A 17,880-nucleotide genomic window follows, 5' to 3' on the forward strand; every position below is an offset into this window, starting at 1 on the left:
CTTCAGAGAACACTTTCTGCTGATGGACTGTTCAATATTGAAACATTTTATCACAATGTACTCCAATACCCTCGACCCGAAACGTCACCCATTCCTTCTCTCCTGAGATGCTGCCTGACCTGCTGAGTTACTCCAGCATTTTGTGAATAAATACCTCCAATATCCATTGAGGTCAAATCCGAATATTGCCGCTAGAAAATGCGGAATGAGATGTTATCCAATAATAGCAAGCATGGAAAATCTGGTTTTTCTGGTGAGAAGCAATCTACCGTATTACCTCCAAAGATAATGCTCTGACCTGCCCTGTGAAGGGGGTGAGCACAGCAATCAATTTGGGTCTGGGCAACTTTAATAAGGGCGTGTTTATTCTCGATATTTAACGCGTTTATTTTAAATGCCATGCTTTGCCCTAAGGTCTAGCAGCTGTTTAAAGGGCTCCACCGTTCAGGCCAGACAGCAGAGGGACTGCTGTGGTACAATGGAACGTGGCCCGGGAGCGTCTGGAGCGCGGAAGTCTAATTAGATCGGAGGCTTCCGCCTGCCGTCCCCGAGCTCTGACTGCAACCAGCCATCCATCCGCAAACACTTGCAAAACGAGAGCACGTTTTAATATCAGCAGATGGGGAGATTGCAGGAGGAGCATATTGTCTTTGTGTAAAATCTGGCCGTTTGACGAAGAGAAGGTGCTATTTAAACTTCGCTGTGTTTGAACAGCTGAGTTTAAATCCCCAGCTGCACGCAGTCTGGTGTTACCCTCCTTGTCGGATCCGGGTGCCTGAGGGAAGGTTGTGTCCTGGTGTGATCCTCGAATGTCCTTGTACTGCATCTGCTGTGATTAAGGGTGGAGAAAAAACACCACACGGTAAGAGTTTGCACCGCACATTAAAGACAGCTGTTATTTACATGGACGCAAACACCTCCCCGTGTTTACTACGTGATCCAAGGCCTAGCAACATTTGATATTGCATCCCGTCCGCCTAGATTACAATGCCAAGAATATGCAATAGTGTATTAATAATATGCAAGAGTTCCGCAATAATGCAAGTGTTTAGTGTCACTCCCAGCAATTACATTTTGGATATTCGCACAATACAAATGTTAAAGAAAAACTCTCCTTTCAGCATTGATATTCAGATATTCAATGATAAAATAAATACCCCCGGGAACATTTAATACATGTGCCATGTGTTCCAAAGATATCTCTGCATGAATAATAATTGTGCCAAAGTTGTGGTGTAAATGCAACCTTTAAAATAACTTTATTGAATAAAAGGGTTTTTTTCTTAGTCACTTTTCATTTCCTACATTAAAATTTTAAAAAAAAATAATTAGTTTGAGGACATTGTAATCAAGTCAAACAATACCCATCCACATGAGGATGTTCTTCCTTTCCGATGCAGTCAGCTTTCCCCTCCAACTTGACTTGTTCTGATATCGAACAGCTTATCCTTTCAAACCACTCACTTTCTCTAAGTTGAAGATCTAGTGAAAGACATATGTTATAGGAACCCTGGTAGGTTAAAGCAACCCTGTCGTGTTTGATGGGATATAGGGAACTTATTTTATTAGTATGTATTTGTTCAGTTCGACTTGAGCCCATTAATTCTTCCTTGGGTACACGATGACTGTTGGTACTGCTTCCTGCCCTTGTCTGAAACTCGTTTCATCAAAAAAGACAAAGTAATGGAGAAACTCAATGGGTCAGTGACATCTCTGGAGAACATGGTTAGGTAATGGTGTGATTTTTATTTCCCCCTATTAAAAATCTCAAATTGTGGAGTACAGAGGCAAATAAATAAATGATGGGTCTTTGTCCCAAACATTATGGAGGGCACTGTATTTCATGCATAGTCATTTTACTTCAGATTTTCAGTGTTTTGTATCTCATGGTTCCAGGATTGTTTATTTTTTCTCTCTGTCTTTATTCATTAATATTTACATCTTGTGTTTACATCCCCACCAAACAAGTCAACTGCAATTAGCAATCCTTCAGTATTCCACCACTGGTATCATTCAGTCTCTTGGGTTTTACCCTATTTCTGACATTCCATTTGTTCACTGCTCCCCTCCCTCTTATGTACAACATCAAACACATTTGATAACTCGGTGTTCCTAATTGGAGATTTAAAAAAAAATCATCTTGAAATATTAACAGGCAGGAGATACAAATGTTTGAAAACTTTCATACTTTCAGATTCAGGAACAGTGTCTTCCCAACTGTTATCAGGCAACTGAATGGTCCTTTCATCAGCTAGAGTCTTGACATCCTATCTACCTTATTGGAGACCTTTGAACTTTCTTTCATCAGACTTTATCACACTTCAATACACTAAATGTTGTACCTTTTATCCATTATCTGTACACTGTGGACAGCTTGATTGTATTCATGTGTAATTTTTTATTTGACTGGATAGCAAGCAAAACAAATGTTTTCACTGTATTTTGGTACAGGTGACAATAAACTAAATTAGTCTAAGTAAAATGGGTGGATTTTCAGACTGCAATTTGTTGAATAGGGAACAGCAAAGGGGGGAAATAGGGTTAATTTTATCACAAAAAAAACCTGGCCTTATTATTGACTTATTTTCAGTGTTGAGTGGAAATGGCTATGCTCTGCGTCTACAAGTGTGTGCTTTGCAGCCTGAGAAACCGAATACTACAACAGAGAAGTTTGTCCACATATACGTCTGTGTACAGAGTGAATGAAGATGATATCAAGGGAAAACTCGAGCAGCTCCATGGTGGAAGTATTGATTTACAGAAAGACCAAAATGGGATTGCCACCATGATCATAAACAACCCTGAGCGAATGAATGCATTTTCAGGTGTGATGCTGTTATTTTCTGAAATGGAGCACATGCTCCTCATCTCTTTCTTAGAAAATAATTACTGGTTCCTATTGATCTGTTCCTCTCCAGAGATGCTGTTTGTCCCGCTAAGTTACTCCAGTTTTTTGTGTCTATCTTCGGTTTAAACCAGCATCTGCAGATCCTTCCTCCGTGAAACTGATGTGGCCGCTTGTCTACTGGATCTACCGTGGCTAACCATTTCAGTGCCTCCGTTGCCAGAGTGAGGCTGAGTTCACACGCAAACTATAGGAGCCGAACCTCGTATTCCGCTTGGGTAGCTTACAACCCAATGATATAAATGTTGAATTACTCAATTTCAGGTCACCAAAGACTGTATTGGATCTCCTTTTCTGCCATAAAGGATTAATAATCCTTTTGTGAAGAGGCCTCTGTGGTAATGTGTCCATAATATGGCAGAAGTTTACACTGAGTGTGAAAGTGAAAGTGTAGTTCAAAGCATAGTTTGGATCATACATCTAAATAAAGAAAACTTTGAGAGTGAGTCAGCAATAGTTGATCAGGACAGAGTACATTGAAAGGTATGGTGGATGGGCATTGATTGGCACTTAAAGAAATAATTCTGCGTTGCAACAAGAAAATTTAACGATGGCACTAAGGCTCAAAAGGTAAAATAATTCATCTATGGTTGTCAATAGAAAGTACAAATAGTTTTTTTTAAAAGAGGCTTATAAAGTTGCCAGAATTTGCAGTAGGGCTGAAGTTTTGGAACATTTTACATCGGCAAGGGAGGGCCAATAAATTAGTAAAGAGAAGAAAATCAAGATAAAATAAACTAAGAACGTCTATAGGTATGGAAAAAGAAAAAGTGTTGTTGGGGCAAGTGGAGACAGATGGGAGACTTTGTAAAGGAGAATAAAAGCAGAGTAGTTTGTGTCTGTCTTCAATGAAGAAGATACACAAAACCTACCAGATAAATTAAGAGAATCAAGGGACTGGTGGGATTGAGTAACTGAAAAGCTAAGTCAAGTCAAGTTTATTTGTCACATACACATACACGATGTGCAGTGAAATGAAAGTGGCAATGCCTGCGGATTGTGCACAAAAAAGAATTACAGTTACAGCATATAAATAAAGTTAATATAGAGAAGACAAAATTTAGTCCTTGGAGTTATAAAAGTTAACTCCTGATGGCCTGTGGGAAGAAACTCCGTCTCATCCTCTCTGTTTTCACAGCGTGACAGCGGAGGCGTTTGCCTGATCGTAGCATCTGGAACAGTCCGTTGCTGGGGTGGCAGGGGTCCCACATAATCTTGCTTGCTCTGGATCTGCACCTCCTGATGTATAGGTCCTGCAGGGGGACGAGTGTAGTGTGGTGCGTTCTGCCGCAAGCACTACTATCTGCAGGGCCATCCTGTCCTGGGCAGAGCTGTTCCCAAACCAGACTGTGATGTTGCCGGACAGGATGCTCTATACAGCCCCAGAGTAGAAGCAATGAAGGATCCTCAGAGACACTCTGAATTTCCTCAGCTGTCTGAGGTGGTAAAGGCGCTGCTTTGCCTTACCCACCAGTGCGGCAATGTGCGTTGCCCATGTCAGATCCTCTGTGATGTGGACTCCCAAGTATTTAAAACTGCTCACCCTATCCACAGTAGACCCATTTATCTCCAGTGGCGTGTACGTCCTTGGATGTTGAGCCCTTCTAAAGTCCACAATCAGCTCCTTCGTTTTAGTGACATTCAAGAGGAGGCTATTGTCCTGACACCAGAGTGCCAGATCAGCCACCTCTTCCCGGTAGGCTTTCTCATCGTTGTCGGAGATCCGGCTCATCACCACAGTGTCATCAGCAAACTTGATGATGGAGTTTGAGCTGAACCTGGCCACACAGTCGTGTGTGAACAGGGAGTACAGTAGGGGGCTAAGGACGCAACAACCCTGGGGGGATCCTATGTTCAGGGTGAGGGAGCTAGATGTGTGTTCCCCCATCCTGATCACTTGGGGCCTGGCGGTGAGAAAGTCCAGGACCCAGGCACACAGAGGGGTGCTAAGCCCCAGTTCCAGCAGCTTCTCGGCCAGTCTGCTGGGGACTATTGTGTTGAAAGCTGAACTAAAGTCAATGAACAGCATCCTCACATAGCCCCCCTGGCTGTCCAGATGAGAGAGAGCGGTGTGCAGAACCTGGGAGACCGCATCATCCGTGAACCTGTTCGGACGGTATGCGAGCTGTAGTGGGTCCATGTTGCGAGGAAGGAGGGCACAGATGTGCTTCTTGATTAGCCTCTCGAAGCATTTCATGACAACTGAGGTGAGGGCCACCGGTCGGTAGTCATTTAAACAAGCTGGAGAGGCATTCTTTGGTACAATGATGTACCAAACACATACTAGAAAACTTGGTGAGGTTGAAACATGATAAATCGGAAGGATCCAATGATCTACCACCCAATAATTCTAAAGGTATTGGCTTCAGAGATCCTGAATACTCTGGTTATCATCTTCCAAAGTTCTACACATACTGGAATTGTTCCTGGATTGCAGTTTAGCAAATTCAACCTCACTATTTAATCATGGGAGGAGGGGGAGAGGGAGCGATGAAAGGAGGGAAGAAAGAAAGAGAACTACTGACATATACACCGTGGGTCAGTAGTGGGGAAAATGCTGAACTCGAAAGGGAAGTATGTAAGTGTCAATCTATGTAATAACAGAACACCTTGAAAAGAATAACAACATTCAACAGAGGCAGCATGAATTTTGGAAAAGTGTGTGAGTTGCCTTGTGGAATTGTGAATGTGGAAGAGGGTGTAAAGAAGCGTCAAGAAATATGAACAATCTGAGTGCATGGTAGTTGATATATAATGTGGGATCTTCCAATTCATGCGCACAGAAAAGCAGTGCATTTATCAAACTATGAAAGATTGTTGAAATTCATACAAATCAGAATTTGCTTGGATACAAGTCACTGAAGGGCAACTTACGGGTGATCAAGTGTGCAAATTTTTATTAGGCCATATTTGTGAGGGTTTTAATGCAGTTATAGCAGTCTTATTGCAGTTGTAAAGGCCCTTAATGATATTGCACACAGTTTTATGTATGGTTTTGGTTCCCTTAAGATAGGATGTAGTTACCAAGAGGGGATAGCGGTAGAGATTCACTTGATTCATGACTGAGAAGGCAGGTTTGCTGTATGACGAAAGATTGAGAAGACTGGGACTGTGCTCTCTCGAATTTAGAATGAGAGAATATCTCATTAAGCCTTACAAAGTTCTTAAAGGATTTAATAGGCTAGACAGGGAAGCTTATTTCCTCTAGCTGAAGTTTAAGACCTGGGGCACAATTGCAGAATAAAGAATAAACATTAGGTCTGTGATGTTGATTGATCCATCCTATTACATGTACATGTACACTGTTGTCTTCTGATAGTCTGGGTCATCTTATTGTAAGGGCAGTTTCAGGATGGTAGAAGTAGAGTTGACTGGAAATTTTGAATGCATTAATCTAGCTCTGTTTAGTAAAAACCAGGTAGGACTTCAAGTCAGTGTACAACTCAATGAGTTGTAGGACTCTGGAGAGTGTTATATAATAGGGACCTAGCAGTACAAGAACATAATTATCTGAAAGTGGAGTCACAGGTAAAGAGGCTAGTGAGGAAGACCTGACTTATTGGCAATCATCAGTCAGGGCAATGAGTATGGAAGGTGGGACATTATGTCACAGTTGTTCAAGGCATTGGTGAAACCTGACTTGAAGTATTGTGTTCAGTTTTGGTCACCCTGGCATAGGAAAAATGCCTTTAAGGGGGAAAGCGTGTAGAAAAGATTCATGATTCGTCTACGAGGACGAGGGGTTGGGTTAGAGTGAGTGATTGAGCAGGCTTTATTTCTTGGAACATTGGAGACTGAGGGGTGATCTTACAGTGGTGTATACAATTATGTGGGGTCAGATGGGGCGAATGTAGTCTTTTTTGCCTAGGGTTTGAGAATCGGGAATAAAAGGGCATCGGTTTACGGTGAGAGTGGAAAGACATAATAGGAAACTGAGTGGCAACTTTTCACACAGGGTGGACATATATGGAACAAACTGTCAGAGGAAGTGGTAGAGGCAGGTACGATAACAACATTTAAAAGACATTTGAAAAGGTACATTGATAGGAACAGTTTGGGGGGATACGAGTCAAATATGGGCAAATGGGACTAACTTAGATGGGAATCTTGGTCAGCACGCATCAAAGGGCATGTTTCTGTGCTGTATGACTCCATGATCCTAATGCTCAGTGGATATGATTTTGGCACAATTTTAATTTGTTCTTAAAAGGCTCTGTTTTCTTTTACAAGGGACAATGATGTTGGATTTCCGGGAGAAGGTAGAAGAGCTGGAGCATTGGACTGATGGAAAAGGTCTCATCTTACGAGGTGCAAACAATACGTTTTGTTCTGGCTCTGATCTAAAAGCAGTAAAAGCAATGTTAAATCCAGAGGTAAGTGAATGAATGGCCCTTCAAAGACTCATTATTAGTTCACTCCCAATTACTTACATGGGAGTGGGAGGAAAGTAAAGGCAATGAGTGTGCAGCCTATCCATACTTACTGGTCTCTCTTTCTTGACTCCGGGGAATGTAATGTTTCAAGATATTTATCAAATGATTTTTAGCCAAATGTCATACATAAAATCAGTTTATATCGTACAATTCTATGACAAATATGCTTCCCCCCACCCATTATATTTAGCAATGACTGAATAACATCTCTGCACTCTGGTAATCTTTCATAACATCGTGCAAATGCAGGGAATCGGAAAGGATATGGACTAAAGTTTACATTTGATTTAAATATTTTTTGGTATACATTTCTGACCTACGTTTACCTTAAAAATATGGCTGCACATTTCATACTCTTTAGTTGTATTAATTTGATGGCATTTTAGTGAAATTATAAAAATAAACGCAAGCAAAGATATTAAACATCAAGAAGACATAACAAAACTCATTGCAGTATCAATTAGAAATTCTCGCTTTTGTATTTTCCTTCCAGGATGGATTGAAGATGTGCATGTTTATGCAGAACACCTTGACAAGGCTACTGAGGTACAAATATATAATTACAAAGTAACACAATTGATGGAGACTGGTTGATATTTGAATTCCGAGTTTTATATTCCATCGTTGTAGCTATTTTGTTTTAAATATATACTGTAGGATGAATTGGAATTCTGCAAGCTTTTTAATCAAACAAGCCAGCTTTAAATCCTACTTTGGTTCAAGTAGTGTAGATAAAGTTGGTATTAATTTAAATTGTATCACTAGATGTTGCTGTTTATCAGCAAATGCATTAAGCGAAGTCAACTTGAGCTAAAGGCTCTTGTTTTTAGTTGACAAGTTGTTTTCAGTTCTAAAATATTTTAAATTGTCTGATTCCTGAGTTTCATGTGTTTTAACATGATTATATTTTCTGTGCATGCGTACACGCAGAGCTCAAATGTGAAATTCCTTTCTTTTTAAATTCCGGAATCACTTGTCTTTCATAGGTTCCTCAACCAATTTAAATGCCTATATCTCCTGTGGTCCACATGCAACACAGTATCGATTCTGTTTACTTCCTGATTTTTATTTCCAGATGAGAGTAGGGCTCTCGAGCATAATTGTGAATTAACTTGAAATTGATTTTCAAGTTTATATTTCTGTAGTAATTTATTCTGTTATCTTAAGCAGAATGTAAAGTGAAATTATTGCACGATGGAAAGTGTATTTGTATTGTGTTTAGTTAATTTTGGACACTGGTTCAGAAGTTTATTAACCTTTCTAACATTCCCAGTGCAGACTACCTCTGATCAGCGTTGCTTTAGTCCAAGGGAAGGCGTTGGGAGGAGGAGCAGAAGTTACTACAGCATGTGATTTCAGGTCATTATCAAAAATTGTTTTTAAATACTGTAAAGCAAACCTAATTCTAATGTAAAGCAACCTAATTCTATTTCAAACTTGGTGGCATACCACATTAATAACTTTGGAGAACAGAATGTTGCTCAAATGTGTTTAACATAACATAAACTAGAGTTAATTTTTAATGTATATTCTACTGTAAATGCAGATTTTAAGGAAGATTTTTTTGAATCATTGTCAAAAGTCTTGTTCATTGTCAGAAAAGTGAAAAATATTTGTGTTGACTTCTAGTTTTCATCACATGGAAAGCAGCGGATAACATGCTGCAAACTAGACCATTCTTGGTGACTGTTTTATACTTGGATCTGGTAAAGGATGCAAATTTGAAAGAATGTTTTGAATTTAAAATATCAGACATTTTCTATAAAAAGTGGTGCCGCCTTGCTTGGCAATTGTACAAATCTCCTATGTAGATCTTTATGATAAACATTTTGGATTAAAGAATTATAGGAAGAAAAGAAGAATTGAGAAAAGAGGAAATTTTGGTGATCGAAAGGAAAATATGCTTTAGCATAGTAAAACGTTTTAGAAACGTATAGAAATTATAAAAGGACTAAACAAGCTAGATGCAGGAAAAATGTTCCCAATGTTGGGGGAGTCCAGAACCAGGGGCCACAGTCTAAGAATAAAGGGGAGGCCATTTAAAACTGAGATGAGAAAAAAAAAATTCATCCGAGAGTTGTGAATTTGTGGAATTCTCTGCCACAGAAGTCAGTAGAAGCCAACTGGATGAATTTAAAAGAGAGTTAGATACTCTAGGGGCTAGCGGAATCAAGGGATATGGGGAGAAGGCAGGCATAGGTTACTGATTGTGGATGATCAGCCATGATCACAATGAATGGCGGTGCTGGCTCAAATGGCCTCCCCCTGCACCTATTTTCTATTTTTCTATGGTCTTTAGGCAAAAAAATCAGTGATTTTGCTTTTGTTCATTCTAAATTGCATCAAATGCATCCACATTGATTTGGAAGCACTGACTGTTCAATTGTGCCAGTTTGAGGATTCGTTTTTTTGCCCGTGTCATATGGATGTAATTTGTATCCCTGAAATTTGAGCAGAAGTAAAACTTGACTGAGGCTCCAATGCAGCACTGATGATATGCTGCAGTGAGCCAGAACTCATCTTTTGCTGAAATTTTAAACCAAGTCTCTGACTGATCTCTAAAGTGGTCATCAAAAATCCCATTGACAAAAACAAGTACTAATTGATTATAAAGTGTTTGACATTTTGAGATATAAAGAAAAATGTCACGTTGATGTCTCTATCCAGTCATATGGCATGTCAGGTCCTTTGTCCCGAATCATCTATGTCAACCAAGATGCCGATCTTTATTAATCGCAATTCCTCTATTCCTGTGTTCCTGTGCAAATGCTTTTTAAACATTGTGATTGTCCCCACCTCTACTACATCCTCTGGCAATTTGCTCTGCATACCCACCACCCTCTGTGTGGAAAAACATGCCCATCAGATCTCCTTTAAATATTTCCCCTTTCACCTTGAGTCTACAACCTCTAGTTTTAGACTGTAATCTTGGAAAATAATCTTTTGTTTTCCTTCACTGACTAATTATTACTTTCAGAGGATTTTTTATGGTTAAAAAAAAAAGAGATACTTGGGCAGAATTAGATAGAAAATTCATCTTAACATTGCTCAATAAAAGTATTTGTAAAATTATTTATTTTAAATACTTTCATTTTCCAGTTAATTTAGATTATCCAGATAGTTTGTGTTTTTTGGTGGCAGGGAGATGACAGAGAATGGAACAGACTTGACCAAGTGAAAGATTTCACTAGTTTGTAACTTTTTCGTTGTGTATCACCAGTCAGTGGAAAGGCTCGCCAGTAAGATGAACAGTTGTACATGCAAAACAGTGAGTAGTTTACTGAATAGAAATCTTATTGATTTATATCAAATTAAATCTAGCAGGGAATATGTCTATGCTTGTACCATAGTTAAGTAAATACAGTTACTGAAAAGCAAAATTGAACGCCACAAAACGTTCCATCTTTTTCCTAGGATAGAGAATTATTACACTAGAGGGCATCGGCTTAAAGTGGGAGGGGAGAGAATTGACAGGATCCTCAAGGGCAACTTTTTCACAGAGTGGTTAGTCTGTATTTGGAACAAGCTGCCAGACAAAGCTAAGGAAGTGGATATTATGACTTTTACAAGATTTCTGAACATTTATATGGGTATGAAAATTTAGAATACTATGGGCCAAATGGAGGCAAATTGTCATAGCCCTGAATGCCAAGTTGGATGGCATGGACAAGGTGGGCTGAAGGGCTTGTTTCTAGCTGTGTAGCTCTATGACTCTGGGTCTGACTGTTAGCTAGCTTAGAGATACAGTGTGGAAACAGGCCCTTCGGCCCACCGGGTCCGCACCGACCAGCGATCCCCACACACAAACATGATCGTACACACACTAGGGACAATTTACAATTATACCAAGCCAATTAACCTACAAACCTGTACGTCTTTGGAGTGTGGGAGGAAACCGGAGATCACTGGGGAAACCCATACAGGATACGGGGAGAATGTACAAACTCCGTATAGACAAGCACACATGGTCAAGATCGATCCCGGATCTCTGGCACTGTAAGGCAGCAACTATACCGCTGCGAAACCGGATCTCGTCATTTGATGCACCTTAAGTAAATCTAGTCTCAACCTTCCCTGTTCTAAAGTAAGTATCTACTGTCCAGCCTCCCCCCTCAATACCAATGATTCTATCCAGACAATATCTTCATAAATCTCTATCACCTCGTATGGCTTTCTGTAAAGGGGTGACTCCAGAACAAGATTTGGGAACAGCTCTGCCCAGGACAGGAAGGCCTTGCAGAGAGTAGTGCGTTCGGCAGAACGCACCATGGGAACTACACTCGCCCCCCTGCAGGACCTATACATCAGGACGTGCAGATCAAGAGCAAGCAAGATTATGAGGGACCCCTACCACCCCAGCAATGGACTGTTCCAGCTGCTACGGTCAGGCAAACGCCTCCGCTGTCATGCTGTAAAAACGGAGAGGAAGAGACGGAGTTTCTTCCCACAGGCCATCAGGACTGTTAACTATTATAACTCAAGGGACTAATTTTTTAATTCTGTGTTAATTTTAATTTATATGCTGTAATTGTAATTTCTTTTTTGCACAATCCCCAGGCATTGCCGGTTTCATTTCACTGCACATCGTGTATGTGTATGTGACAAATAAAGTAGACTTGACTTGATGTAATTGTAACATTGTCAATTTGTTCATAACTCAGAGTAGGGCTTGTATTTATCAATATATTTCTCCTATGTAATAAAATATCTCAAGTATTTCAGATATTCCTGAATTAAATAAAGGGAGAAGTCTTAACCTCTGTGGAATGATTCATTCATGCTGTCCATGTACTTTCATCACATTGTCCTCTGCCCGACCCTGACCATCCATGAAATATTTCAGATTGGGGGAATTTGTACTAAATTCCTTTCTTTATACTGCAGATTCATCTCTGCTTGATGCTGTGGCAGGTTTGAGTCACATGGTTATGGGTTCAAGCCAGAGACATGGCCACAAAGTCTTGGCTGATACTTCAATGTGCTACTGAGGGAATACTGCACACTCTTTCACATGCATCTTGAAACTCGTGGGCTTGCCTCTGGACTTTCATCAATGTAAAAAGTCCAATGGTATTTTAAAGAACAGGAGAGCTATTCCTGGTTCTCTGATGAACATTTAACCTTCAATCAACATCACATAAAAAGTTACTTTTCTTTATTGCATTACTGTTTTGCTGCATTTATCAGCACTGATGGGTTGATTAGCTGTGTTAAACGTAATAATACTTCTGTCAAATAAATAGCTTCATTGCAAAGTTTGCTTTTGTATCATGGTGCAGGCTGCTGATATGTATGGGTTACAGCTATTTTTTAATGTAGAAAAGCATCTTGTCTCATCAGCAGGAAAATAGTTTAGGAATGTAATAGTAGCATTAAATGTTCTTTTTCTGCTTTAATTCTCGATACCAAACAGTTGTATGTTGCGGTGCTCTGCCATAAGCCGATTGACTCATGTCTCGTGTGCTTTTGTTTCAACAGACTCATGACTTCAGGAAGTGATATCTGCTTTGTTCACAAGCTCATGGGATTGGTACCAGGATGGGGTGGAGCAACCAGGCTGATTAAACTGATTGGATATCGGAATGCTCTTAAACTGTTGAGCAGTGCCCAGCATGTGGAACCTGCAATGGGGATGGATATTGGGCTGGTTGATGAAATTTTAGTGTCCTCGGATGAGGAAAGTTCCATTAAAGAAGCTCAGAATTGGCTGAATCAATACATTAAGGGATCTTCACAAGTTATCAGAGCCATTAAGAATGTGGTGGTTTCAGGGAGAGAACTGTCACAAGAAGAGTCACTGAAAAATGAAAAGATCATATTTGGTACTTTGTGGGGCTCACCCGCTAATCTGAAAGCTTTGGCTCAAAGAACTAAGCATAAGTAGGCAGATCAAACTGTTGCTAGCATATCAATCTGCCTGTTGACTAAAAAAAAGGGATAGATTTCAGTGTATTGTTATTTTATATTATCAACTGTGATGTAACATTTACCATATTTCTCATCAACAAGCATTTATGTAGTGCTTAATATTGTAAAACATTCCAGGATGCTTCAGAGGACTATTATCAAGTAACATTTAACTTTGAGCCACACAAACAGATATAAAACATATGGCCATCCAGGAGGGGTACTTAGAACCTCTGGTGCGCACTAAAGAATCTGCTGGAGTGGCAACATGTGGTAGGTCTTGTTTTTTTAAAGTAGGAGGTGGATTAGATAATGAATGAACCAAACTTAATACAGGTTAGGAGAGTAAATGACATTTTAACTTTTAATTACACTTTATTTACACTCTGGTTTAAAAAAAACAGCATCCAAATTTGCTGTAAACCATCACTCCAATTTAAAATAATCAATGCTTATAAAATGCTTTTGAGTCTCCTGAGGATGTACAAGGCACTGTATGGATGTAGGTTATTGATTTAATCCCTGAATCTAAAATGTACAGTAGTCATAGAACATTTATACTTTGGTACATTTCTTCTGGGTAAGTTATTGTGCCATTGTGTGAACTTAGTCTCTTTATATCTCTGTTTTAGCAATAAAAAAATTAGTACTGGTATCATTTGCGATATGTTATTTACTGTAACTGGCTCTTGGATTTGGAACACAGCTCATCTACTGAAATTAAAATGTAAGGACACTATAGCTACATATCTAAACTGCATTCAATTACACGCATCCCAGGAAAAAAACTTTATTTCCAGAAGAGCAGAGAATGTTTTACGACTGGCTTTGAGATTGGCAGGGTGTAATTAAGGTTGTAGCAGATTTGGGGAGTGCCTCCATTGTTGAAAGATTATCTATCTAAACCTGGCTGTATATGTTAAGCATTTTCTCATTTTAATTAAGGTTCATGGTATCTTTTCTTTTGTCTTTACTTTCTTATAAGAGCTTGATTTATTGGATGCTGCTAGCCTTTTCTCTACTTAGAAAATCTAGACCTTTAAGTCATAGGATAAAGATTTGGTCACCTTAGATTGAAAATGAGGTAAAATATATTCACTGAATGCTGTGAATCTTTTTGATTTGCTCCTTCAGAGAGCAACATGTGCTGAAACACTGAATACATCCACTCATGAGATAGATAGAGAAATTTGGGGTGGGGTGGGGCGGTGAGCACAAAGGGAAAGATGTAAAGTGAGGGTAGAACTGGGTAGAGGGTTGCTGCACAGATAAACCACAAGAAAGTGCTGCAACAGAATATAATAGATTATGGTGACTCCTAACCTGACATCATAATGGTAAAAGATTATTGTACGCAAATAACAAAGTCCTGGGATGTATGTATATTATCAATCTCCACACATTGTTTCAAGTTACTTGGCTGACAAGGATATTGTGCTGCATTCATGTGCTCCAATCATCCTGTGATTCTACTGAGCACTTGAACACCCAAAAAGTGATTTGCAAGAGTGCTACAAGATTAACTTGATTATCCTTGTGGATCCTAACTTGTTACATGCCTGTTCCAAGGACACTAAGTTCTTTGTCTGTTTTATTATATCAGAAGCAGATAATGCCTGATTTAAAATGGTTGCAGAAAAGCTGAGGTTTTGGCGTATGACTATGACTGTTGTATCAAGCAGTTCCAGCTGGCTCTTGTGTTGTGCCTTTTTCTCTCCTTTTGCATGTAGTCTTTCTTACCATTGATTATGATATGCTTATCAGGAAAGCCAACATGTTGAGGTTTTGTAAAAATCTGATAACAGTAGATATGGAAAAAATATTTCCACTTGCGGGGAAGTTTGGAAAAAAAAAGGCAGTTAATATAAGAATACCCACTTAAAATATAGAATTCAAGAGCAATTTTGTTTTAATATGATGATCAGAACTATATAATATTCCAAGTGTGATCGAACCAAGATTTGGGACATGTTTAGCATAACTTCACTGCTTTCAAAATTCTTTCAGCAGAATTACTAATTTGTCATTGATTTGAAACATTAACTGCTTTTTCCTGACATTCTGAGTGTTTCCAGCAATTTTTCAAGTATGGCTTAAGAATCTTAGTCATACAGCATGGAAATGGGCCTTTCAGCCCACCATGTTCATGCTCACGAGTGTGGACCAATGTGCATTAACCCCATCTTCCAGCATTGGTCCACAGCCTTCTAGAGCTAGGCGATTCAATTCCTCATCTCGATACTCCTTAAATACTGTCAGCGACTCGGCTTCAACCAATTTATCGGACAGTGTATTCCAGATACTCATCACTCTATGAAAACAATCCCCCTCGCATTCCCTCTAACTCCTACCACTTATCCTATATCTATTTCCTAGTTTTATCTATCTCTGATATGGCATTCTTTGCTTTCTATACCCCTTTGTAATTTTATGTACCTCACTCCAGTCCTATTTTAATCGTGTAATATTAAGGCAACCAGAACTGTACACAACTGAATAGAACACAACAGAACTGGCAGCAAGATCTAACCAAGTTTTAACACGGGTCTAGCCTGGCTTCTTTATTATTTTAATTCTTTCATCAAAACTGATGAACACTTGATCTTAGTCGCAACTCTGAGATCCCTTTGTTCTCTACCCCACTTGTGCCCAGCTATGATTAAGGATTATTTTGTCTACTTAACCTGTGTAGGTAACAATCCTCCATAGTATTTTTCTGGATTCACTTTATTTGGAAATGTGGTTTTCACCTTAAACATCGTTAGCCACGTAATGTATTCTCCCTATATCTAATTTTTCCATGATGAACTTAATTTGTCCACTTATTAATGCACTTCTCCAATTTGCTGCAGTCATCCTCGGTATTGACCGCACCTCCAATTTGGAAACATCGACAAATGTAGATTTAAAAAAAATTCTAGTATGAATCATTAATATAAATTGTGAATAGTGATTCCAGCATTAATCTCAGGGAACACCATTACCCATCTCCTTCGACTGTGAAAAGCTGTCCTTCATGTTCACTCTTTGCTTTCTGTCCTGAAGCCAGCTAGCAATCTATTCTGCTGCTCGTTTCCACATTCCATTCTCAAACTTTTTCCACTATTCGATCATGGGCATTTAAAAAAAATCTAGATAAGTTATATTTACAGTATCTATGTTGATCAAACTCAATGACAGTCAACTGCGGTGAATAAGATTGATTTTTATTTATGCAACTATTCTTGCTGAAAGTTTTCAAATAAATTGCACTTGTTAGGAAACATTGTTATCTCTTTTGAGTCAGATTTTTCTACTATATAATAGATTGCAGTGTCACACATCCTAAACTATTCCAAGTCATTATCAACAATGTATTATTGAATAAATACTACTCCTTTTTAAAAATGGAAAATGAAAATATTGGACAGGAATAGAAACTTACTCTAAATCAGAAGATTTAAAGATATGGTCACTGGGAATTTATTTGCTTGCTTTTCTTTCCCTCAAATTTAACTTCCTTCCAGTAATTGGCTTGCGCTATTTTCTTTTGACATCCTTTGTAGCTTAATCACATCCTTCCTATTTACGTAGTAACCAGAACAGCACATAATTACTGCAAGTGTAGTTACATTTTGTACAGCTGTAACAAAACGTCCCAACTCTTGTACTCAATGTCAAAGATGCACTGATAGATAAATTGGGTAAATGAGCTCTTAACGTAAAAGCAAAGTGAAGCTGATGGTTATTAACTACCTATTGTGTTTCGTTTTATGCCCTCTTACGATAAAGGGAAACTTAGCACATATTAGACGGATAAGTAAGGCTCGAGTACACTCGTGTTGGGAACAAAACCAGTGCCATCTTTATTTTTCAAGTCCCAGGACACTGCCTGATTTACATAATTATATGCACGAGTCTGAGCATGTGTGAGAATGAGTACAGCTCATATGCATAAATTACATGGATATTGTCACATCCTTTCCTTTTTGACATTTTGGGTTTACCTTTCCAACGATCCAAAATAAAATAAACTTAAACACTTTTCATAATAATACATACTAGTAAAATGGTTTAACTTAACTGAATATAACAACTGCTCTGTCTTATTTCCCAATTTCAACCCTAGCCATACTTGTGACATGTTTCACTAACACAAGATAATGTTCTAATGCTTTCTTCTCATAGGCATGAAAATCCTTCATCACAAAACTCCTTACTTCCTGACATACTCGCCATATCTCTCTGGTGGTCTGACAACTCTTCCTGCCCTAGTCTTTGTGGTGGTGTTTCTTTCAGGTGTGTCTTTCTTTTCAGTGTATACATTCTGTGCATCACTTCTAGTTTATTTTTCTGTGTCATTTTGTTTCTGTTTAGTTTTCTCAGCATTATGAGTTTCATGAGTTGCATCTTTTTCCGGTGATGCCTGTTGTTTGTTTTTTCCTGTGTCAGCTGAGGTTGCATATGTTTCTCAGTCTTTTCCATGTCTGGTGGTTTCTCTGGAGTTATGTGTGGGGGTTTGTTCTCCAAACTTCTACAGATCCACCCAATTACATTGGATTAGAAGTCCTGACTCTGTCTCGACTTCGTATGATCTCTCATCTAGTCGTTTCTGCACTGTTGCTCTCTGCCATCTAGTAGCTCCTAGTTTATAGG

At 39.0% G+C, this 17,880-nt stretch overlaps 1 protein-coding gene across 3 annotated transcripts; it reads left to right on the forward strand.

The window, feature by feature from the left end:
- The first annotated feature begins 368 nt into the window (after positions 1-368).
- echdc1 (enoyl CoA hydratase domain containing 1) lies at positions 369-16,430 on the forward strand. 3 transcript variants are annotated; one of them, XM_078399553.1, is made up of 6 exons: positions 369-862; positions 2,591-2,825; positions 7,136-7,278; positions 7,832-7,884; positions 8,617-8,697; positions 12,817-16,430. In XM_078399553.1, exons 2-6 carry the CDS (start codon positions 2,603-2,605, stop codon positions 13,220-13,222), a joined length of 906 nt encoding a protein of 301 aa, XP_078255679.1. In that variant the 5' UTR covers positions 369-862; positions 2,591-2,602; the 3' UTR covers positions 13,223-16,430. The 3 variants fall into 3 exon arrangements, with proteins under 3 accessions (XP_078255679.1, XP_078255680.1, XP_078255681.1); XM_078399554.1 differs by lacking the exon at positions 12,817-16,430 and adding an exon at positions 11,521-12,182; XM_078399555.1 differs by lacking the exon at positions 2,591-2,825.
- Positions 16,431-17,880: the final 1,450 nt, after the last annotated feature.

Source organism: Rhinoraja longicauda, chromosome 5 (assembly GCF_053455715.1).
Source record: "Rhinoraja longicauda isolate Sanriku21f chromosome 5, sRhiLon1.1, whole genome shotgun sequence".
Classification (NCBI taxonomy): Eukaryota; Metazoa; Chordata; class Chondrichthyes; order Rajiformes; family Arhynchobatidae; genus Rhinoraja; species Rhinoraja longicauda.

Bases quoted from the DNA above. Each gene is read 5' to 3' on its own strand.
- echdc1 (XM_078399553.1), top strand. From the start codon at position 2,603: ATGGCTATGCTCTGCGTCTACAAGTGTGTGCTTTGCAGCCTGAGAAAC. The intron at 7,279-7,831 runs GTAAGTGAATGA...TTTTCCTTCCAG, and splicing joins AAGCAATGTTAAATCCAGAG to GATGGATTGAAGATGTGCAT. The intron at 8,698-12,816 runs GTCATTATCAAA...TTGTTTCAACAG, and splicing joins ACTACAGCATGTGATTTCAG to ACTCATGACTTCAGGAAGTG.